The 25,113-nt window shown below is 52.3% G+C and overlaps 1 protein-coding gene across 1 annotated transcript in view; it reads right to left on the bottom strand.

Moving 5' to 3' along the window:
- Nucleotides 1-25,113, bottom strand: part of BMP7 (bone morphogenetic protein 7) — a 90,066-nt gene that overhangs the window by 24,900 nt on the left and 40,053 nt on the right. Inside the window, exon 3 of the mRNA XM_082643371.1 lies at nt 3,895-4,043. Within this exon, the coding sequence (XP_082499497.1) occupies nt 3,895-4,043 (149 nt within the window). The remainder of the gene's footprint in view (nt 1-3,894; nt 4,044-25,113) is intronic.

Genomic DNA, 25,113 nt, shown 5'->3' with positions numbered 1-25,113 from the left:
CAATAAACACTAAGCCTCAGCCACAGGTTGGGGGGAGCAGACGCTAGAGGCAAAAGGGGGACAAAGACCCTGACTGTGGGGGAGAAAGGGGATGGCAGGCCTGGGTTGAGTGTCACTTAAGAGAAAAACCAAACCTGTGCCACCCTGAGCCAGAAGGGCAGGCAGGATAAAGGAGCACATGACCCATTGGATCAAGTTGGCAGGTCAAGCCAATACCCACAGGTTCAGGGAAATGGTCACTCTGAAGAGGTCAATCAAGTCTCCCTTAGCCTCATTTGTGCCTCATCTCCACTATGTTCCACAGGGGCTTTTAAGGACAAACAAGAGTTGAATGATTCTATCGCCAAATAAGTTTGGAATTCTTCTATGCTGTATACCCTATCAGGAGATTCACGATGGACATCAGCAAAATAAAGGCTCTGATAAGTCCTGCAGTGAATCCTGTTTAGTTTATCCAACCTAGCATTTCTTGCACTTAACTGATCGTGACTCTTCACGGAACACAGTTTGAGAAATTCTGGTATAGAGCAGGGGTTGCAAACTCCTTCTGTAAATAGTATTTCTGAAAATAATATTTTCAGCTTTGTGGGCCATAGCGTCTCTGTTACAACTACTCAACTCTGCTGCTGCAGCACAAAAGCAGGACCAGGTGATACATAAACCAGTAAGTGTGACTGTGTACTAATAAAACTTTATTTATGGACACCAAAATGTGAATTTCCTATAATTCTATGTATCACAAAATATTCCTCTTTTTAAAATTTTTCTTAGCCATTTAAAATTTTGAAAACTATCCTTAGCTCACAGGCACCCCAAAACAGTCCGGAGGCTGAATTTGGTCCACCGTGCATAGTTTGCCAACCCAGTACAGAGCAAGGGGAAACTCCAGCATCTTCTAGGACCCCACTATAAAATGTCAGGGGCATGGAAAGGGGAAGGTTTGCAGGGGTGGGGAGCCTGGGGGAGGCCATCAGTAGAAAGAAGACCAGACTGGAAAGAAGACAAGTGTGGTCCTAAACTCTGTGGCCCCTTCCCACACAGCACGTGACCTTAGGCGGATAATTCCGGGGAAAAAATTATAAAATTTATTTACGTTTTCCAAATCCACTTGGCCAAACCCAGCATTAACCACAGTAAAAAGAAGAACTAAAAGCTGAACAATATTTGCAGCTCAAATCACAAAGGGCAAAATGTCCCTAAAATATAAAGCAGAAAAAGACCGACACCCTATGTGAACAATGGGCAGAGGAGACAGAGGTTCCCAGGGAGGAAACTGCAAACGGCGTATTTGAGAAAGGGCTCAGCCTCGCACAGAGGAGAGAAAAGCAAAGCAAAACTACAAGATCCCACGCATCACCTATCGGATTAGCAAAGACAGGTACATTGGAGAGGTTGTCCCGACAAAGAAGGGGACACGGGTGCCTTCATGCATTGCCAGTGGGGGCACAAATGGAAAGACCCCTCCGGAGGGTAAATTGGCAATACCGATCAAAACTACCAACAGGAACTTCCCTGGGGGTCCAGTGGGTAAGACTCCATGCTCCCAAAGCAGGGGGCCCGGGTTCGATCCCTGGTCAGGGAATTAGATCCCACACACGTGCCATAACGAAGAGCCTGCATGCCGCACCTAAAAGATCCTGTGTGCTGCCTAAACAAATAAATAAAATATTAAAAAAAAAAAAACTACAGACATGCCACTTTCAGGAATTGTTCCTAGACCTACACCTACTCAAGTGTCCAAGGACACGTGCGCTGAGGTTCTCCACTGCAGCCCTGTTTATGGGAGCGGAAGATGGAAAAACCCTCGATGTCCATCCCGGGTGGACTGGATGAGTTACTCTTGGTGGTAGTAAAACGACAACGACAACTCCTCCTCTCACTTAGGGCATGGGTATTATGAGCCGGGTCCTGTTCTCAGCCCTCACTACTCAAAGCACTGTCCAGGGACCAGCAGCCTCTGCATCACTTGGGGGCTGTTTGGACCACAGCCTCCCATCCGTCCCAGACCTGCTGAAACAGAATCTGCATTTTCACAAGAGTCCCGGGGAATTCCTTTGTACCTTAGGGCATTATGTTTAAAACTCTTCCTGTATTAACTCACTCATTCTCAGAACAACCCAATAACCCAGGCTCTCTTATTACCCAAGGGTTGGAGATGAGGAGTGGAGGCTCTGGGACGTTAGCGAAGTTGTCCAAAAAGTCACACAGTGAGTGAGTGGCAGAGCTGCATCCACTCCACATGTACACGAAACCACAACAGCCTCTAAAGACTAAGGAAGCTCTTTAACAGCGGAAAAAAGACCAACCTCTGAGATACGTTGTCCGGTGAAAAAAGCAAAGCGAAGAACACTGTGTATACTATGATAGTATTTGTGGGAGGAAAAAAAAAAAAAGGAAAGCAGAATCTATATGTAATTGCTTTGATACCCAGAAGGCATCTCTGAACAGAAAGACACCCAATAATGTGGAGATAGCTGCCGCTGGGAGGTGGAACTCAGCAGCTGGAGGAAGGAGGTCAGAGGGAAACTACTCACTGTTGCACACGGCTGTAACTTTTGAATTTTGAGCCAGGCACATGTATTACCTATTCTAAAATAATTCTTTTGTAAACTGGTGTAAGGAAGAGTTACCCACCCTAAAGGCATCCCCACTTAATAAGAAATACGCTTTGGGGAAGGAGAAATCGGCACAGCCGGGCCCACCCTAGTCCCGCACGTGATTTCCTGTCTGCCCTTCTCAGAAAAGATGGGGGCTTCCCTGGTGGCGCAGTGGTTGAGAGTCCGCCTGCCGATGCAGGGGACGCAGGTTCGTGCCCCGGTCCAGGAAGATCCCACATGCCGCGGAGCGGCTGGGCCCGTGAGCCATGGCCGCTGAGCCTGCGCGTCCGGAGCCTGTGCTCCACAATGGGAGAGGCCACAGCAGTGAGAGGCCCGTGTACCACAAAAAAAAAAGAAAAGAAAAAAAAAGAAAAGATGGGCGTGGGGTGCGGGGGAGGGGCTGGAGGAGGGGCTGGGGTAGGGAGGGAGGGAAGGAGGGTGGACAGCGCATTCTCCAAGTATCTGGGACTCAGCACCACATTCAGTCTCTTAGAAGAGGGTTAATGCCTCGTGTCAGTGCGGTGGTCCTTAACTGGGGCAACTGTGCCCCGCATGGGACACTTGGCAACATCTGGAGACATTTTTGGGGTGTCACAAGTGGAAGAGGCTATCTATCTATCTAGTGGGTAGAGGCCGGGGATACTGTTAAACATCCAACAATGCCCAGGACACCCCAGAATGTCCTGTGCCCTGAGTTTGAGGAGCCTGCATCAGCACGTTCTATGTTCGGGCATCATCGGAGGCTGAGCTAAAGTGCAGGTTCTGATGCCGCAGGCCTGGGATGGGCCAGAGAGTCTGCATTTCGAACAGGGGGAGGCCACCCATGCTGCTGTGAGCAACGAGGCCTCACCCAACCCAGCCCTGGCCAACTGTGTAATCATCTTATGCAAAAGGGGTAGGGACTGCTTTCATTTTGGATCAAAAAGCTGGACAGTGGGCTTCCCTGGTGGCACAGTGGTTGAGAGTCCGCCTGCCGATGCAGGGGACGTGGGTTCGGGCCCCAGTCCGGGAAGATCCCACATGCCGCGGAGCGGCTGGGCCCGTGAGCCGTGGCCGCTGAGCCTGTGCGTCCGGAGCCTGTGCTCTGCAACAGGAGAGGCCACAACAGTGAGAGGCCCGCGTACCGCAAAAAAAAAAAAAAAAAAAAAAAGAAAAAGCTGGACAGTAAGTACTGATGGGGGAGGGGGCAGGGGAAGCCTGGTCCTGATGGAGACCAGCACGTGGACTGCCGAGATCCTCCTCGGGTCCACGGCTGCGGGCCGCACCAGCACGAGCTGGGGTGGTGGCGGGGGCTTACCATCCAGAGTCTCCACCGAGAGCTGCAGGCCCAGGTTGTGCCGTGGGTTGACCACCCAGTGGTTGCTGGTGGCCGTGATGTCGAACACCAGCCAGCCCTCCTCCGAGGCCCAGAGGGTGCGGCTGTCAAGCAGAAACAGGTCCGACTCCCTGCAAGAGAGGAGAGAGACGCAGGCTCCGGGTCAGCAGGTCATGGTTCGGTCCCCCCGTCAGCCAGCCAGCCACTGATGGACAGGAGGACCTTGTGAGGCAGGGGAGCTGGCAGGAAGTCTGCCAGTCCCCCCAAAGTGGGTTCATCAGACCAAGATCCAGCCATGGAGATCCCCAGGTAGCAGCCATGGTGGGGAGACGGAGTGCGGAAGAGGTGTAAAGAGATACGTGCAGGAGACAGGGAGCTGCTACGAGACAGATGCGCCCTTCAGACCCATTAGGGGGGATGCCAACGAGACAGAGTACAGGAAGGCAGCAGCTACACAGCCCCCATGATGCCGGAAGTTTCAGGAAACAGAAGTCCTGTTTCATTGGCTTATTCACCACTTGCCAGACGCCATCCCCAGTGTGGTACGCACATTCTCGTTCAGTTCTCACAACCCTAAGTTGTGGGAGTACTACCATCTCCGATGAATCCATGGTAAAACCATGACATGCCCAAGGCCATTTAGCCAGGAAGTTGCTAGCCTGGGGGTTTGAGCCCAGGCAGCTGAGCACCAGGGCAGACGCTCCTCATTTCCACACTATGCAACTTCTTCATGACCCAGCAAGTCTTAGGAGGTGGACCCCCATGCAGACTGACATCATTAATAGAGGGAGTCCTTTAATTCTCTCTTCCTCAGATTTGTAGTAGCAAAATGGGTAAAACCACAATTGACCTTGTAGTGTATGGAGGATGAATGGATGGAAGATGGATGGATGGATGGATAGATAGAATATGGATGGATGGATGGATGGAAGATGGATGGAAGGTTGATGGATGGATGGAAGATGGATGGATGGATGGATGGAAGATGGATGGACAGATGGCTGGCTGGCTGGATTTTTACATTCCTAGGTAGTAGAATTCTAGTATGTAAGATATCTTAATGTCTCTTTTGCACTTTTAATGATAAGGATTCAAAGTTTAAATATTTTGAGTCCTTCGATAGTCAGTGAGGATACTTGAGCTCCTACACTGTACCAGGCTGTGGGTACAATGATGACCAGCACCCAACCAGGTCCTGCCCCAGGGTACTGACAGTCTCTATGGTACCTGGAGGCATCTAATTTTCCTGGGAATTGAGGTGAATTTTCTCTGCTCACACCTTATCAGATGGACCAACTACTGATTGAGTGCTTACCACCTGCCAAGCCCTGGGTTGAACCGCCTCCCCAGATCGTGTCACTGAGTTCCTACAATAACTGTCTGAGGTGGGTGACATTAACTGTACCACTGTGCAGGTCTCAGAACTGAGGCTCAGAAAGGCAAAGCTGTTTGCGCAGGGGTATACTGCTAGCACACAGCTGAGGCGGGACTGGGACCCCACCGGCCCCCCGTGAGGCTTGCAACCTTACAAGAAGAGACGGTCTTCTGGACGTTGCCTTGCTCAAGTGTAGCTGTCATCATTTCAGAGCCTTTGGCGCATTAAACCCATTGTATATAACTCACTAAGCCCTCGGCCGAAGCGAGTGGCAGATACCCGCTCCTTGAGATGAGGCACAGTCTCCCTATTGACCCCATCCCCTGCTCTCTCTCCTAAAAACTAGTGCTGGCCACCCTCTTCATCTTTCCTGTGTGGTCTGCAGACCTCCAAGTTTGTGAGGTCTCTGTGGCATCATAACACATTAGACATTTACCAAGCATATTAAAATGTATAAGACTCAGAGAAAGCATGCATGCAGAAAACAAATTGGTAATGTTACTCAGTGTCTCAAATTTACTTTCACTCGGAACCCAGGGGAAATGCACTGGGAGATTAACAGGTCACTCAGAGAAGTCTACACAGGTTGGTGAACCAGGCTCAGAAGCAGACAGGAGCCAAGACAGGTGTGAGGGTGGAGGGCTGTCTCATCAAGGCACAGTTTCTGGGAGTCAGGGAATGAATTTGAGCTGTATTTCCCTCTTTGACTCTATCCATCCAAAAGTCTGAGGGCGGAGGATCGAGTTGGCCTCGTCAAGCCCCTGCCCCACCCTTGGCCACGGGAGGGCTGGGCACTCCACTGTGATGGACAACATCACCAGGACCACAAGATGGAAACAGGGGTTATCCCCACCTCACGCCCCCCAAAATCCCACTTTTTAAGGGATACTCAGTAATCGCCAGAACCCAATTCAGAAAATGCTGAATTACTTTATGCCACGCATGGGAACGAGATACGACTTCTGATCTTACGGCCAGCAGAACGGAGCCACACTACAAGACAGCGCATTGTCTCTTGACCAGCCAAACCGCAGTCCCTTGTGACTGTAGGACACCTGCTGCCTCTGTAATACAGAGAGATCAGAGGGGCAAGGACGTCTTTTTAGAGCCACAGAATATTTTGAGGACAGTGTTTGACTTTCATGGCCAAACTGAATTAAAATAACGAGACAATCTTTCATGACCCGTTTACTTCTAATTCTTCCCAGTGCCTTTTCAGAGGTAGTTTCAGAACTGACTTGGGGGGACGTCCACACAGATTTTAAACTTCCAAACAAGAATTTCCACTGTCTTTATCTCCAATCTGCCTTGATGGCTTTCCTGGCTATGGAGATTTCCAAGACTGTCAACGAACCAGTTCGCTGCTCCTGATAATTAACAGATGAGAGAAGAAGCACCACTCCGAATCAAAACAATTCCCTCACTCGCTCAGGCTCCCAGGGCCCCGGTAGGAAGCCTCTACACCACAGCACAGAAGTCACAGACCTGGGTGGCAACTTCGCTGGAAAATTACTTGCCAGAAAATGTGACCAGATATCTGGATAGGCCCTGATGGACAGTAAAACAATGAATAGCAACTTAGGGACTGGAATTGGGCCTTTGAACAGTGAACGCCTTGCCAAATGGTACTACACGTTCTCTTATTACAGCCGGGACACCGAGGGCCAGATGTTACAGGCAAGCGTTGACTCATCGTGAATCAACATGCGTGCGTGTGTGGACTCCCTCTCCTGAGCCCTAGTTCGCAGGTCGTTCCAGGCTTGCTGGGAAGAGCCGAACCTTCGTGGAAGGCATCGGGACAGGAAAGCCCTGTCGAGGCGGGAGGAGTGAGATGCTAACACAGACTCTGCTTTGAGACGGAAAGCCCAGCCCCAGGTTGGCCGCGTGAACGGGACAAGGGAGCAATTACCCAGCAGCCGCATCCAGACGGACGGCTGGGAAAGTGGGAATGTCTCGCTGCCACCTCCAGCATCTTATTCGAACACAATGGTTCTTACAGCTGGGAGGAACCAACAAGCCCTTTGTGATGTTTCTATTTACCATGAACGTACTGGCCTCCCTGACGAGCCCAGGTGACAGCAGACAGAACGGCTTAGGGTGGGAGCCCCGGGGGACGTAAATGCACTCCTTCCCCTTTCCCACTGCTAAGACTCTAGGTACTTTCCATGCACCAGCTCCCTGGTCTCCAACAGTCAGGTTATTGTTCCCATTTTATAGATGAGGGAAGTGAGGTTCAGAGAGGGGAAGCCCACTGCCCACATGGATAAACCTTCTAAGTGACAGAACCAGGATACAGCGCCGGAAGCGTGACCTGAGGACTTGGTACTTAAACCCCATCACCTCCTTAACTCACCCTCTGGCCAAGGGACAAGAGACCCAGGAAATTGTTCAATGCTGCACGATGCGTGTTATTGTCACAACATTGTGTGGAGTAGAGAAAATACTAGAGGGGGGATGACGTCCAGGTAGCAGGGAATAGAGAAGGTAAGTAGGGCAAGCTTGCTCATTCCAGAGCCTCACTTTCCTCCTCTGTAAAATGGAGAGAATGCCCTCTTCTTCAGCAGCTGGGGAAGCCGACTGAAGACTAGCCTAGTGACAAACTCCCAAGGCTCCTGGAGCATCGCTATAGTTACTACAAGTCATGTAAGTGCCGGTGTACACTCCCTGTTGGACGGTAGGAAATTCTGGGATGGGAACTTTATCTATCTTGGTCCCAGCCATTACATGACTGCCCAAGAGCCATGGAACAACTGACCACATATCCATTCAAACAACGTTCGCCTTGGACGCCAACACTCATCAGACAAGTGTCTCCGAACGTTCGCAGTCGGGAGACTTTCTGCAAATATGGCCGTCAACAATTCCTCCTCTCCCTCCCCACATGCAGCTGTCTCATAAATCAGAGAGGTCTGCTCCACCTCTGACATCTGTGCTGACCACCTGACTTGTTGTGGACTCAGTGGCAGGGAGGCCCTGCCATGTCCAGGAGGAAGACAGAAGAGGCTTAGCAGATCTGCTTCTGCTGCCCACTGCACCGGCAACTCTGACTCTTCTGCGGGAGAGATGACATGGAAGGGGAAGGGGCACAGGCTGCGGAGGAGGGGGTCTGTGAGGGGAGAGAGAGACAAGCCAAGCCAGCCCTCAGCAGACATGCCGTCCAGGGTGCTCCAGCCCCAGCCGAGCTCTCAGCTTCATCAGGGACTACAGCAGACGCTACCAAGAGTAGAAAAACTGCCCAGCTGAGCCCTGCCCAAATTCCTGAGCAATTAAATGATTGTTGTTTTAGTCACTGCATTGTAGGTGGTTTGTTCACCACAGAGATAGAACCCAAACAACAGTCACACTGTTTAGAACAGAAAAACCAAAAACAAACCATCTACTCAGAGGGACGGGTAAAAACAGAGGGTGTATCCAAGCGCTACACAGCTGTGTCAAAGGACCATATAAATCCATACTTCTTGACAAGAGGGAAACATGGTATTAAGTAAAAAGGTGTCATAAAACAGGATGTGTAGTATGCAAATTTCTGGGAAAATACAATACGCTAAGATTGGTTAAAAAAAAAAGGAAATAGAAAATTTGAGTCACCCAATATGCACTAACAAATTGAAATAAAAGGCCTTTCCCCACACCCAGATGGTTTTATACTGTATTTTTACCATATTATCAAGAGATAATTCCTTCTGGACTTCCCTGGTGGCGCAGTGGTTAAGAATCCGCCTGCCAATGCGGGGGACACAGGTTCAAGCCCTGGTCCGGGAAGATCCCACATGCCGCAGAGCAACGAAGCCCATGCACCACAACTACTGAGCCTGCGCTCTAGAACGCTCGAGCCACAACTACTGAGCCTGTGTGCCACAACTACTGAAGCCCGCGCACCTAGAGCCCGTGCTCCACAACAAGAGAAGCCACCGCAGTGAGAAGCCCGTGCACCACATCAAAGAGTAGCCCTCGCTCACCGCAACTAGAGAAAGCCCGCGTGCAGAAATGAAGACCCAATGCAGCCAAAAATAAAATATATACATAAATAAATAAATTTTTTTAAAAAGAGATAATTCCTTCTTATACAAATTGGTCAAGAAAATGGAAGAGGGCAAAGGAAGAACCTGTATTGTAAAGCTAGCATGTTATTGATTCCAAAGATGGATAAGACCAATTTGAACAGACATTTCTTTAAAGATATACAAATGGCCAGTGAACATATGAACAGAGGGTCAACATGATTAGCCACTAGGGAAATGCAAATCAGAACTACAGTAAGTTAGTACTTCACAGCCAGCAGGATAGCTAAAACCAGAAACACAGACAATAGCAAGTGTTAGCCAGGATGTGGAAGAACTGGAACCTTCAGACACTGCTGGTGGGAATGTGAAATGGTGCAGTGAATTTGGAAAATAGAACAGCAGTTTTTTTGTTTGTTTTTTTTTGGCGGTACGCGGGCCTCTCACTGCTGTGGCCTCTCCCGTTGCAGAGCACATGCTCCGGATGCGCAGGCTCAGCGGCCATGGCTCACAGGACCACCGGGGCACGAACCCGTGTCCCCTGCATCGGCAGGCGGACTCTCAACCACTGTGCCACCAGGGAAGCCCACCACAACGGCAGTTTTTTAAGAGGTAAAACATAGAGTTACCATATGACCCAATAATTTTACTACCCAAGGGAAATGAAAATCCTATACATGAATGTTCATAGCAGCATTACTCATAAGAGCCCCCCAAAAATGGAAACAACTCATATATTCATCACATGATGAACAGATAAACAAAACATGGTAAGCCCATACCATGGAATACTAATTGGCAGTGAAAAGGAATGAAGCACTGACACATGCTATGACACGGGCGAACTTTGAAATCATTATGTTAAGTAAAAGAAGTCAGACACAAAGGACCACATATTGTGTGATTCCATTTATATGAAATGTCCAGAAGAAGCAAATCCACGGAGACTGAAGAGATTAGTAGCTGCCAATAGCCGAGGATGGGGAAAAATGAGGGGAGGCTGGCTGCTAATGCGTATGGAGTTTCCTTTGGGGTGGTGAATATCATCTAAGATTAAACAGGGTAACCTTAAATAGCACAGCTCTGAATATACTAAAGACCAATGAATAACACACTTTACAAGATTGAAATGGATGGTATGTGGAATATATCCCAATAAAGCTATATTTTAAGAGTGAATAAGCCCAAAATGTAGAGCACAGTGTCATGATGCTAACAATTTTTTTTAAGGTTAACACACCTATGCGTGGAAAGCCTAGATGCATATACTCTGAAGTCGCAGCAACAATCCCCCCTGAGGCTGTTTCTCGCCTCTACACACACACATCAATGTTGTCACAAGTCAGCAAGCACAATCTATTTCTGAAAGAAGTGAGATAGTACGAGGTCCACATTGTTTCCATGTTTTACTGGGGACAGTCCTGCCCGTTCCTCCAGGCTCACACAGGCTGGGGAAAAACCTGGTCTTCCCCCTACTCATGCTGCTTCCGATGAAAGAAACAGCAGGAGACCCAGAAGGCAGACTTCGCCCCTCCTGAAACCCAGCCTCCCCCAAAGCCCTGCTCTCCGCGAGGCGTGAACCGCCAGTGACCCCCAACTCCGTGGCAGAAGGGGTGTTAATATTTAACCACCGGCCTGGGGACACAGTGCTGCTGGGGCTTGCGGGCTCCTCCTCCCAGGGGTACCATGAGAGCGGCCGAAATCTAACCCATGGGGGAAGCAGGAGGAAGCCCACACCATCACCTGACCTAGTTTCCAGCATCTCAGCCCACCTTCCCCTGGAAAGTCCGACCACAACGGAAAAGTGGGTATTTTAAAATCTCCAACGTGGGAAGGTGGAAAGTCCTTTTTTTTTTTTTGCCCTCTGGCTCCTTAGAGACTATTTAGAGACTGTGATCTCAAGGGCCTTCGCCCACGAGCCTCTCCCAGAGTAGTAAGAGCCCCACGCAGAGACGCCACCTGCTCCGACCAGGGCCTCAGAGACATTGTTAATGCTTTGCATACACTCAGCTCCCAGGGAAACAGCCCCGGGACTGAGATTGGAAGCCTGGGGGTTCCTCTGGCCCCTGGGGTTTTCCAGGCAGGAGTAGGACCCATGGGAGACAGATTCCAACGGGGTCACCCAGTGCCCGTTGCCTGGTCACCTGGGACTGTCCCTGTCCAGTCTCAGGACCCAGCTTCACTCTCCTTCCCCCTGACCCCATAGCGCTGTAGGAAGGACACCGCCTTCCACCTGCCAGTGGGGCCCAGCAGTGCAGGGTCCTCACAGCCAAAAAGGACCTTGGAAATCGACTCCAGATGCCTTAATTTTCAGGCCGGAAGACCAGAGTCTGGTGCACAGGCTGCTGGTGGCTGCATGGGAATTAGAACCCAGTCCTGGGCCTCAGTCTAGGCCAGTGTGATGGAGGCCGAGACCCAGCTTGACTCCCTCTGGGATCCCTCAGACACAGCCCATCACTGACAGGGTGCAGACGCAGGCTGGGGTTCGGAAGGGCCACATTCGGAGTCACCCAAGGTCTCTCCAGGAGGCCTCGCTGGTGGCATGGGGCATCAGCACCGCAGCTCTGTATCCTGGGCACCCACTGTGCGCCAAGCCCTTGAGGGACATTCTGTCACCTGATCATTCCTCTTCCAACCAGGTAGACATAATTACAGCCCCTACTTCATAGATGAGGCAACTGAGCTGCAGGGAAGTTAAGACAGCATCCTCAGCTAGTGACCGGCCGGCCCCCGACCGGAAGTGACATGAAGCATGTGGGCCCCTTCTTCACATCGGTGCCCCCAGCCAAGAATCCCTCCCTGAGGTTAGAGGAGGTGGAGAGGATCCAAGAGAGAATGTGGCTGGCCCCACATTCCCCCCAACGCCATCAGAAAAAGGGAGAAGAACTTGAGATTACGTGGTGTGCGGCATGATACCCCCCTCAAAGACATCCACGTCTAATCCCCAGCACCTGTGGATTACATGACAAAAGGGGTTAAATCAAGGATTTTTGAGATGGGAGATGACCCTGGATTATCCAGGTGGGCCCCGTGTAATTACAAGGGTCTTTATAAGTGAAAGAAGATGACGGGAGGGTCAGAGAAGGAGATGTCGGACAGAGCAGAGGGCCGAGTGATGTGACTGCTGGCGGGGGCCGCCAGCCGAGGGATTCAGGTGCCTCTAAAAGCCGGAAAAGTCAAGGAAACAGATTCTCCGCCCAGTCTGCAGAAGGAAGGTAGCCCTGGGGACATCTCCCTCTTAGCCCAGCGAGACCCATTTCAGACTTCTGACCTCCAGAACTAAAAGCTAACAGATTTGTGTTAAGCTACTAAGTTTGCGGTGATTTGTTACAGCAGCCAGAAGAACGTAAGAATTTCCCTCCTGAAACACACTCTGAACACCTCCTATGTCTCAGGAGTTCTGCTGGGAACCAGAGGTACAAAGGCAGCCACAGACGGAGCTCTGAGTCCATGGGCCATGAGTGTGTCCCATAGTGAGGACAAGTAAACCCTGACTAAGTGGAATGGAGGAGGGGAAGTGCCCTCTGGGTGAACAAGACCAAGGAAAGCACTGGATTTGGTGGGGGGGTGAGGCTGTCCAGGGGGGACATTCCTTGGGAAGTGTCTCCTGAGGGAGGCCAGAGGGGTGAGCAAGGCCGATGCAGCCAAGAGGGGAGGAAGGGCATTCCAGCAGAGGGAACAGCATACGCAAAGCCTCATGAGAGAGGCTACCGTGGAGGGGGTGCAGGTACGTGGTGAGCACAGAGGCGTGCGGCGGCACGGAGCTGCAGGGGGTCCTGGCCACGGGAAGGTTCAGATGCTGGGAGAACTGGGAGGCTGGGAAGAGTTTTAACCAGGGAGTGGAAATGACTGGCTTTGGGCAAACTCTCCCTCACCCCTGCTCTGACCCTCACCCTGTGGCTCTTTGGCAAACTGCATGGCTGGACATTTTATTTGAAAACTCCTGCATGTTGTAAACCGCTTCTGGGCCTCGAGAACATTCCTCAGAAGGCAGCGAGTGATGGAGAAGCCAGAGCTTTCCCAGGCTAACATGATGTCACGGAGCGGGGCAGTCATGGCGCTGCTAAGGCTGAGTCAGGCTGGGAAGCCAGCAGCCCGCTGTGCACCTGGAGACAGCCCAGCCTGCAAACACCAGCCCTGCAGGGAAGCCGGGAAGGAGATCAAAGGAGCCGGCAGAGGAAGTGGGGCGTGGCTGTCATGAGGCTCCAAGGTCAGGGAGGACCCAGCCCAGGTCCCGGAACCCCACCTGGGGCTTCAGGGAATGCCCCACCTTCTTCCAAGTCACCCAGACACCAGTCCCTGGTGTCCCCGGGGTGGGAAGATGAAGTCAGAGAGGTCCAAGGCTTTTTTTAAACACTTTTTTTTTTTTTTTTAAGGCTGTGCCTATCCAGGAAGACTAAAATTAAGTCATCTGGGGGAGAAAGGTGGAAAAATACACAAAGAAGCACAATATTCTCCTCCCGCAGCCAGAGCACGAGTCACCAGCCCACAGCTTCCCTGCCCCAGGACCATCTGTCTGTCTGTCTGTCTGTCTCTCCCTCCTGTCTTCCCTTCCCTATCCTCCACCTGGGCATTCACAGAAGGGTCAAGAACACCCCTGCCCAGGGTCCAAGAGGCCTGTGTCACTGGAGTCAGGGAGCAAATCAGCAGCCGTTAAGGCCTGGGTCTCAATCTGGCCGTCTGCAAGAGGAAGGATTTGGAGTTTATCAAGGTCTCAAAAATTGCTTCCCGGGCTTCCCTGGTGGCGCAGTGGTTAAGAATCTGCCTGCCAATGCAGGGGACACGGGTTCGAGCCCTGGTCGGGGAGATGCCACATGCCGCGGAGCAACGAAGCCCGTGCGCCACAACTACTGAGCCTGCAGTCTAGAACCCGCGAGCCACAACTACTGAGCCCGCACAGAACAACTACAGAAGCCCGCGCGCCTAGAGCCCGTGCTCCACAACAAGAGAAGCCACCGCAATGAGAAGCCCGTGCATCACAACGAAGAGTAGCCCCCGCTCGCCACAACTAGAGAAAGCCCACGTGCAGCAACAAAGACCCAACACAGGCAAAAATAAATAAATTAATTAATTAAAAAAAAAAACCGGCCTCCCATGAATAAGATGTCCAAGGGGGGAAAATGACAGGGCTGAAAATCACAAAGGCTCTGTATTCAAGTAAGATCAGGAAGCACCACGTGATCACTGCTTCTTAAGAGATTTCATAATGCACATTCGCTCTTTAAAGGTTCTGAGAAATCCTGCTGCAAAGAAGTGTCTCCTCTAACCGTGGAGTGTGATTGCAGAGGCTCTCAAACTTGTGTGTGAAAGCAGATCACGGGGGCAGGAGGGGAAAGGGATGAAGTCTGGACCTAAAAATGGGATGCAGCTACCAGCAGGAGGAAACAGTCAGGAGGTCTAAGTGGAGCCCAGGATCCTCTTTGTGATGAAGTCGCCAGGGTGGTCCTTGGGTCACACTCTGGGGGGGTCAGGGATGTATGCATTACGACACAAGGCTTTGGGTCCTAGGAAAGCTGAAATCAAATCCCTGTGGAGTGACCCAGGGTAAGCCAACCTCTGTCCTTCAGGTTCTTTTGTTTGTAATGAGGGGATACCAATGAGGACTGTTCTAAGGAAGCATCAGCTGGGATGGTACAGTCGAGATGCCAGCACAGAGCTGGAGACTCAAGGCTGAAGGCTCCGGGGTGCAGCAGATTCACTCACAACCACACCGTTCTCACTCTCGTTCGAGATGCAATGATCATAGAACAGGTCTGGCATGGAGACGGCCCGCCAAACCCTACGATACCTGAGAGGCAGGCCGGTGCTGTCGTCCCCTTGCACAGGTGGGAGACTGAGGCTCAGGGAAGCTGACAAATGCTCCCGGGGTGGAGGGAGAGCGGCCACCTGGAGGAACCTCAGAGCCTTCCTTCCACCCTCCTCCTCCCCCACTCCCTCTGTCCCCAGCAGCCGGCTAGGCTGTCAGAACCCCGATTCTGAACAGCTAACTGCCCTGCCCCAAACCCTTTATTAGGTCTTAGGACAAAAAAGCCAAAATTCACTAATGTGTTCCATGATAAGGGAGATGATGTAACTGCCGGTCCAAACGGGGAAACTCTGGGGAGAGGAAGGAGGCACTATTAATTCCAGGTGGGCACATGGGGGCATTTAGTCACCCTCCCTACAGGCTCTGGGTGGTCTGGCCCCCCTCCCTCCCCGACACCTCCTCTCACTCCACTGTCCTTCCACCTGCCCCCCAGGGCCAGCCACTCCAGCCTCCTTTCAGGCTGCCATCTATACCAGACTCTGGCCCACTCCAGGCCTTGGTACATGCTGTTCCCACTGCCTGGAAGACTGTTCCCTATCCTTTCGCCTCTGCCGTACCTGGGCATCCTGCAGCTCCTCAGGGAAGCTTCCCCTGGCACCCTGATGGGTACGGCCTTGTTATACATCCTCGCAGTCTCTCCTTTCCAGCGCTCAGGCTAGAGTTTAAATGTGTTCATATGGCTCTTTGGCTTTTCCTCTTTCCCCAACACATTTTAAGCTCCTTATCGGCCAGAACCAGTCCTACTTTGCTCACCTCCGTCGGAGCCCCAGCACCTAGCAAACACCGTAGCACATAGTAGGTCTCAAATAGAAGACCTCTGAATGCATGTGCTGGTATCTTTGGAGTTTCTATCAGCCAACGAGGTTTTCTGATATCACCCTCCGTAGTTTGTGTTATTAAAAAGGAAGAATGAATGTTTTTTCTAATGACTCAGGTGCTTCCAGAGATGGATTTGCCTCCAGTGCCCTGGGCCTCGGCCCACCATCCACCCTGTACCCACCGGGAGCCCCCTCCCAGGTCACGGGCACTAGGCTGCCTGGTCACACACACTGGTCCGTCCCCAGGCACCTCCACGCTCCCCACCTTCCACAGGTCCTGGCTAGGTAATCACAGGGTGGCCAAACCTCCCCCAGCCAACCCCCAGCTGGAGGCTGCCCGGCTGCCTGGGCTTCACCTCCTCCGTTTCTGTGCCCTTCAGCACTCTGTCAAGGTCAGCTCCTTGGTCTGCACCTGTCAGGAGAAACCAAGAGGACACAGACAGGCAGGGGGCTGCGGCTGGGAAGAAAGTCCATCTCAAGTTTACTTTGGGACCCAACTGTTGCTTCTCCTTACTGAAGAGCCCAAGGTTTGGGCTGCAGAATTTCCAGAACCCTGGAGACCTGGCATCCTGCTCACCCTGGGTGGGATCCATACAGAAACCAAACGATGAGAAGTGAGCCGCGCTGGAGATTTCAGTGCTCGGAGGTGAAACATAAAGGCCCCCGGGGTCGCCCCAGAACAACCAGGCCTTGTGGGGAGCACCACGGAGCTCTGAGGTGGGAAATCCCACGTGGCTGGGCAGCTGCCTGCATCTGGCATTGTGGAGGTGGGCGGCCGAGACGCCGAGGATGGGAGACTCATTCTTCAAGACTTTCCCCGGTTGCCCCATTTCCTCCAGCCTCCAGCTCCGGACCGAAATAGCACAAGGTAAATGCAGCCTCTTTCACGCACACTCAAGGAATAAACACACCAACACAAACCCAGTTTTTGTGCTGTGTCATCTTTCCTACTTTTTTTTTTTAAACAACCACAGGCTGTTTTAAGATTCCAAACCCAGACAAAGAAAAGTTAAGTGAACCAGGCAGACAAGGGAGAAAGGAAATGAACTCAGCAGTGGAGTCTGCAGACAGAAGCAAGTGTCGTGAGCACCACAGTCAAAGTTTTTGAAAACAAAGGCCAGATCCTCGATGCAGAGGAGGGAGGGGGTGTCTGAGACCGTGGAGTGGCGGCGGGAAGAGGCAAGGCTGAGGACACACCTGCTGTGCCAGGTGCCACAGCTGCCTTACGCTGGACCCTCGACGGCCTACCAGGTGCACACTCTCTCATCCTCTCTCATATTCTGGGGCCCCCCAGGAGCAGATCCTGAGTCAAGGACTTGAATGCAAGTGGTTCGTCTGAGAAGTGACCCCAGGAACCACCTGCAGTGGGGCGGGAAGTGAGGCAGGGATGGAAAGGGGCCAAAACACGGAGCTGTGGGCATCTGGGGCTCACACCCGCTGGGCCCCCGGGGCGCTGCATGAACATAGCTCAGCGTGGTGCTTCCTGGGTGCGAGGAGGCTGGGCTATATATCCACCTGCGATAGAAGGTGAGGGGCTTTGACCCTGCAGTGAGCTGCACACACTCCTGGGGCAGAGAAAGTCCTGGGCAGGAGAGGCCGGTGCTGAGCGGAAGCATCTCGCGTGCGGCGCCAGTCAGCCATTGCAGTGAGGAGGGACGGAAGCCCTGTCCCAGGTCACAGCGGGCGAGGCCAACACGGCAGCAGTCGCCCACTCTTGGAGGCCAGACATGGGCTGCAGGAGAAATTGCAGGGACCCCCCCCTCCCACAATGGCCGGTAGGGGTGGGACCTGGGAGAGATGACCCAGCGCTGAAGGGGAAGCCGGTGGGCGGTCCCTCTTCCAGCCCAGGAATCAAGACCATGGGCCTCACAGATTCTTCTCCTAGGAATTCAGGGTCACGGGGATGCACCCCGATCTGCTGCACGTGTAATGCCTGACAATGCAGGGCTCTGATGGAAAGCGCTGTCCAAGGAGAACCCCATTTCCTTCCCTCTGACAGTGACAGACTCCCTTGCAGGCTGCTCATTCTAACGCTCAGTCCTGCTCGAAAACCTGGCTCACAGACCAGCACTCCTACACTTCCGCAGCCTACAGGCCCAACCCTGGAGCCAAAGGTTGAGCCCAAATCCCTAACCTCACATCAAGGGGAAATAAGAAGTCTGCTTTTGGACCCAAGTGTCATCTTTATTATTATTATTATTATTATTTTATTTTTATTTTTTTTGCGGTACGTGGGCCTCTCACTGTCGTGGCCTCTCCCGTTGCGGAGCACAGGCTCCAGACGCGCAGGCTCAGTAGTTGTGGCTCACGGGCCCAGCCGCTCCGCGGCATGTGGGATCTTCCCGGACTGGGGCACGAACCCGTGTCCCCTGCATCAGCAGGCGGACTCTCAACCACTGCGCCACCAGGGAAGCCACCAAGTGTTATCTTTAAAGAGCCCCTAACTAGGTTCTGAGGAAGAGCCAAACAAATTTAAAATCCACCCCCTAAAAGGGTCTCATAATCTAGTTTCCGTTAAGAAGGGAAACCACAGGCTTTGTGCCAGGCACCAGAAGGGGGTGGTGTGCAATGGTCGAGAGCCCCAGAGGCCACAGGGCGCACCAGGCTGAGGACCCAGCAATCCTGACCACCTGCGTCCAGGTTCAGAGGATGTGGGAGGGATATGAGTTGGAGTTTGAAAGAGGTAAGATTGAGACAGACGAAGCAACAGTGGGAGAGGATTATGTACAAACGCTCTGTCAAAAGCTGGTTGAGGGGCTTCCCTGGTGGTGCAGTGGTTAAGAATCCACCTGCCAATGCAGGGCACACAGGTTCGAGCCCTGGTCGGGGAAGATCCCACATGCTGCGGAGCAACTAAGCCTGTGCACCACAACGACTGAAGCCCGAGAGCCACAACTACAGAAGCCCGCGCACCTAGAGCCCATGCTCTGCAGCAAGAGAAGCCACCGCAATGAGAAGCCCGCGCACTGCAACGAAGAATAGCCCCCGCTTGCCGCAACTAGAGAAAACCTGCGCGCAGCAACGAAGACCCAATGCAGACAAAAATAAATAAATAAATTTATTTATTAAAAAAAAGAAAAGCTGGTTGACTGTCAAGGTCATCAGAAACAAGCAGAGCCTAAGAAACCCACAGGCAAGATGTGCCCAAGGAGACGTGATGACTAAATGTCATGTGATGTCCTGGATGGGGTCCTGGAGCAGAAGAAAGACACTGGGTAAAAACCAAGAAAATCTGGGTCAATTATTGACTTCACTTCATAATAATAATGCATCAACATGGGTTCCTTAACTATAGCAAATGCACCAAACTAATGTAAGAGGTTAACAGGGGAGCCCGGGTACAGCGCGTATGGGAGCTCTGTGTGCCATCTAGTCAATGTTTCTGTGAATCTAAACCCATTCTGAAAAGTAAGATCTAGTAATAAAAAGTAAATTATATTTTTCTAAACTCTGGTTTCCAGGGGTGTGGAGGGATTAAACTAGAGTGAGAGAGGACTGAAGAGACAGGGAAGGGAGACCAGCTGGGGGAAAGCAGAGGCCAGAAAACAAGGTATCTCTGGAGAAAAGGGGTGTGTGCGAGAGCCAAGCTGGCTGGACCACAGGTCGTGTGTGTGTGTGTGTGTTGTGTGCCTGTGTGTGTATACGTCTGTATGTGTATCTCTGTGTGTTGTGTGCCTGTCTGTGTGTGTATACGTCTTTATGTGTATCTCTGTGTGTTGCGTGCCTGTGTGTCTCTCTGTGTGTGTATATGTCTGTATATGTATCTGTGTGTGTTGCATGCCTGTGTATCTCTGTGTGCCTGTGTGTCTCTGTGTGTGTATACGTCTGCATGTGTATCTGTGTGTCTCTGTGTGTGTGTGTATACAGGCAGCAGCTGGAGGTGAGGCTGGAGCTGGACTGTGGAAGGTGTGCATCCCTGGACTAAAGCACTGGACTTTCAAGGCACAGATGAGAAGCATTCATATGTGTATAGACAGCAACAGATATTTATACCCAGGTCGCTTGCAGGGCCAGCCTCATGGGCATGTGACCTGGGAAATCACCCAGGGGCCCACACATACGAGGTCTCCGTGCTTGGTTTAATGCCCTGCAGTCACTGCCTTGAAATCCTTAATGCATTTTTTTTCTTTGGCCGCGCTGCATGGCATGTGGGATCCTACCCCGACCAGGGATCGAACCCGGCGCCCCCTGCAGTGGGAGCGCAGAGTCTTAACCACTGGACCACCAGGGAAGTCCGCTTTAATGCATTTTTAACAAGTAGTCCCACGTTTCCGTTTTGCACTGGGTCTCACAAAGTATGTGACCAGTCCTGGGAGCTGCTTTTTAACAATTAATAATAATAATTACATACTGTATGATTCTAACTGTATGACATTCTGCAAAAAGCAAGTTTATGGAGACGGTAAGAAGATCAGTGGTTGCCAGGGGTTGGGGGGAGGGGAAGGAGGAACAGGCAGAGCACGGAGGGTTTTTAGGGCAGTGAAAATGCTCTACACAAAGATACTGTGATGATGGACACATGCCATACACGTTTGTCCAAAGCCATAAAATGTACAGCAAGAGTCAATCCTGATGTAAACTAGGGGCCCTGGGTGATAATGATGTGTCAATGGAGGTTCCTCAGTTGTGACAAACGTACCATCTCGTGTGGGATGTGGACGATGGGGCGGCCGTGCTCGTGTGGGGATGGGGGCTACAGGGGAAATCTCTGTACCTTCCCTTCAATTTTGCTGTGAACTTGAAACTGCTCTCAAAAAAACTTTTTAAAAAAGAATAATACTAACAAAGACTTTTGGTCCCTACACCAGATTGGCTGGGGTTAAACACACGAATCTGTATTTTCTCTTTAAACGTGGTCCCAGGGGTCCCGACAACAGCTCAGCTTGGGCCCTCCCATCCCAGACCATGGGGCCGATGGACGCGCGTGAGCAGGTACGTGGCTGGAGCTTAGTGGGGCTTTAGGGGGAGGATAGCAGTGAGCAAGGTGAATGGGAGGCAGGAAGGAGACAGGGTGGGGAGGGGCTCCCCACTCAAGCCTGGGTCAGGGCCAGCAGCACCCCCTCCGGCTTATCCACAAGCGCAGCATCTCAGATGCTTCTGCCTGGGTTCCCCGGCTCCCGGGGGCTTTCCCTCCCAGGCGCCAGCACCCCTTCACCTGTGAACATCCAGGGTGGAAGTGCCCCTCCCCCTACCCAGGGGTCCCGCAGGAGACATGTGACAACATCTGGAGACATTTTGGGTTGTCACACCCTGGCAGTGCCATCTCACGAGTGGAGGCCAGGGAGGACGCTAAACACCCTATAGCGCACAGGGCAGCCCCAAATGTCCGTGATGCCAGGTTGAGAAAGCTGCCTCAAACAGCACTGGCGGATGAGGAGATAGAAGCATTTCAGCTTCTTGACCCGTGAGTGGGGGGAGGGGTACGACTCACCTCCAGAAGTCTCTACAGGACGAGGGAGCCAAAGTCACCTTCCGTGGGGCTCTGCCCAGCACCATCCCCTTGCCTGGATGCCTGTCTTTCCAGGCCCACTTCCCCATGCACCTGCTTTTTCTGGAAACGTTTTCTAATCGTTCACTTTCACACAGTCTTCATCTCAGGGTCTGACTTCAGGGAAGCCTGACCTGAGACCGGTGGCCAGCAGGCTTCACTCGATGGCAGCTTCACTCAACTAGCAGCAGCTGCCTCAGCTAGCGGAGCTGTACTGAGGATTCAGGCCAAGGCCCGGGTAGGCAGGAAGGAGCTCTGTGATCCATTAGTGATGCCTGCCCTGGGTCCCTGAGTGGGTGTGGTGGCATGCTCGCTGGACTGCAGGCCAGGCGTCAGCTTTCCTTCCTCCATTTTTGGAGTGACAGAAGGCAAAGCCTTGGACATTGTGGAGAAAAGAAGAAAATGGTGCTGCTGGGGGCTGGCAATAGGAAGACAAAGGAAGGACCAGTGTCTGGAAGAACCTTGAGCATTTACCCAGATGCTGACCTCCAGCTTGAACTTGAAATAACCAAGGGCTTCCTTAACCATGGTTGACTCCTTTAAAACGTCCCTTTCCCGGTGAGCCTGCATTTCCCATCCTTACTGAGTTCACATCTGAGCAGGCACTTTTCTTCCCAGCTACAGATGACCCACTACTCATGACCAAACTGAAAAATATTAATTCTCTCTGTCTCCTGCCAAAAAGGCTAAAGCAATTACGGGCCCTGATATGAAACACAGATGTTAATACATTTGGAAAAATAGACTCCTATGGACGAGCAGAGGTCCAAGTATGAAGTGCTTTTGGAATTAAAGCGCCGGGATCAAGTTATACAGCCAGCCCCCAATACTGAAGCCCATTCTTCCAAAATTCATTCCAGTGTAGGGAATCCAGGGCCATGGCACACACGCTGACATGTCCCCTACTTGCAGACGAGAACCAATCCACCCTTGGGTACCCACTGGCACACAAGCTCAAAATAATATAATTATAATCATCACAGGGAAACTTCCCTGGGATTGAAAAGTATTATAATTACGGGCAATTTTCACTTTTTGGAAATTGGGCTCAGACGCTGAGGAAAGGTTGCGAACGAGGCGTTCTCGGGTTTCAGCTGTGGAGGAGAGAACACATTGGAAGGCTTGCTGGGCCCAAGGTGGGAGGTGTGGGAAGTGTGAGAGGAGGGCCGGCGCTCCCCCGGCCAGCAGGGACCTGTTTCACACGGGCTCGTACCAGCCCCTGTGCTTGGTGCTGGAACTCCTCTGTGCAAGACACAGCCACAGTCTGTCAAGTCAGGAAGCCCACGGCTAGAAGGGCAGATCCTTCATGTACACGTGTTTTGCTGAGCACCTACTATATGCCAGGTTCCGGGTACTAAGGATACAACAGTGAGCAAAACACACCGGACGCCTGCCCTCATGGAGAGTTCATCTCTGGCCCTGCTGCTGGGCCACCATCACAGTCACCATGGCTCCCACTCAGACCTTTGCGGAAAAGCCCGATGAGGCTCATGGGGGGACCACAACCCACCCAAGCTCACGCAGCTTCCAAGTGGTGGAGTGGGAGGCAAATCCAATTGCCTCCAAAGCCCCTGGTCTTTACCAGCTGTCCACACAGCATCACTGGGGCAAGCGGGGCAGGTCTTCCATCTTCTCGGCCTCAGTTTCCCTGTGCAGAAAATACGTTTCCCTCCTATTACCCGATTCCTAGGATTGCCATGAAGGGAAAAGGAAATGTGTATCCACCAGCCAAGGAGGAAAACCAGATGCGACTGGGGACAGATGCAAACTTCCTTTCCTTAACCCTAACCTGCTACTGTGCCTCAGTTTCCTTGTCTGTAAAATGGGGTGGGTGATGGTACCTCCCTCAGGGGGTTGTGATGGGAAGGACAGAGTGCTGCATACTGAGTGCTCTGAACAATCAGCTTTGTCATCGTCACCGTCAGCAAAGGCAGCCAACTCTTCTCTCAGTGCAGAGAACTGTTATCCACATGGGAGCGTGTATATTACATCGTGAATACGAAGGCATCTGCCAAGTGGACAAGATGTAAAGAAGCGGCCCTTTCTACAAGGCGGGTCTCTAAGGGGACTGACTCACGGGACATTTGGTCTCCTTGACCTTCACGGTCATTAAGCATTAAATCCATATGGAATGATGGGAACAGGGCAGACACAGAAGAAGGTCCTCATAAAGGCTCCCCAGCGTCATCACTTGTAATCTCCTCTCCCAAAGAGGCATCTAGGCTGCCATCCGCTCACCTTGGGGAATCCCACACTGGCACTCACCAGCATCATCCACATCTCACGCACTCCCGGGAGGGGATGCAGGGCAAGAGTCTCCACCCGCGCTGAATGGATGACACAACTCCTGCAAGGTCCCGCAGATCCTCAAAGGAGCAGGAAAGGACAGGGGTTAAGTCCACTCTGGGGACTTTAAAAAAACCCAGTGTCGGGCTTCCCTGGTGGCGCAGTGGTTGAGAGTCCTCCTGCCGATGCAGGGGACACGGATTCGTGCCCTGGTCCAGGAGGATCCCACATGCCGCGGAGCGGCTGGGCCCGTGAGCCATGGCCGCTGAGCCTGGGCATCCGGAGCCTGTGCTCCGCAACGGGAGAGGCCACAACAGTGAGAGGCCCGCGTACCACACACACACACACACACACACACACACACACACACACACACACACACAAATAATAAAAATCTAAAAAAAAAACCAAAAACAAACCCATTGTCAAGGCAATACTGGGACCCGTTACATCAGAATTCTGGGGGTGGGGCCCCAGCACCCAAAATTTTACTTAGTGCCTGGTTTTGAATTGCAGGGAGGGTGGGACCCTGGAGGGTCATTTGACCTCTCTGTGCCCCAATGACCACATCCACAGAACGGGAGAATATAGACGTCTCAAGGTCGTCGTGAGGACTTAGCGTGCGTGCAACTTGCAAGCACTTGACGCACAGAGTCTGTCACCACTGACTCCCTGACCACCGCTCATATCTTCCCTGCGAAGCCAATTTGGGGATGAATTACGGAAGGAAACAAAAGGCACCAAGATTTTAAAAAGCAACAAGGCCCACGGTGGCCTTAGCCCGCAGGATAGGAAACCAACGGACATGTGGACATTTGGTCCCGGGCTGCCGAGCAGGGCAACCCAACTGTGATTTGACTGGCATGACACGGGCTGGACACAGCAGATTGCCATCTGCTCAGCGGGGGGCCCGCTGGATGCAGGCTTTTTCCAGAGTGAGCCTGTTGGACACCTGAGTGGATCCCAAGGGGCCCTGGGTCCTGCTGAAGCCGCTCTGTGATGGGATTTGGAGGGGGCCTGGGGGAAGGCAGCCAGAAGTGCCTGGGTGCCCTGGACCAAGCTGCCCTCCCTGGACCTTCCAGGACATTCCGGCCGTGCCTGGGCAGCCAGTGCTCCCTCCTTGCCCTCTGCGGAGCGGAACCAGAAACTCCCGAGAAAGCAGCTCAAAACCAGAGCTCACGCCCTGGGGCGGAGGTGTAGTGATGCAAGGTGAAAGCCAGGAGACGTGGAACCGGGCACGTAGGCCTTCCGTGGCAGCAGGAAGGCTCCAGGAGATTCCGGAAGCCTTCAGAACCAGAGCCCGCAGGACCTCCACCCTCAGCCTTCCCCTTCCCTGTGCCACTGAGACTGTAAATCAGGGCCTGGACCACACCTGGGGCTCAGTCCAATGGGAGAAAAACAGTGTTCTTGGAGAGACCAAGACAGGA

The sequence above is a fragment of the Mesoplodon mirus genome, assembly GCF_964341445.2.
Source record: "Mesoplodon mirus genome assembly, chromosome: 15".
NCBI lineage: Eukaryota > Metazoa > Chordata > Mammalia > Artiodactyla > Ziphiidae > Mesoplodon > Mesoplodon mirus.
This window is presented reverse-complemented; position numbering and strand designations above follow the sequence as displayed.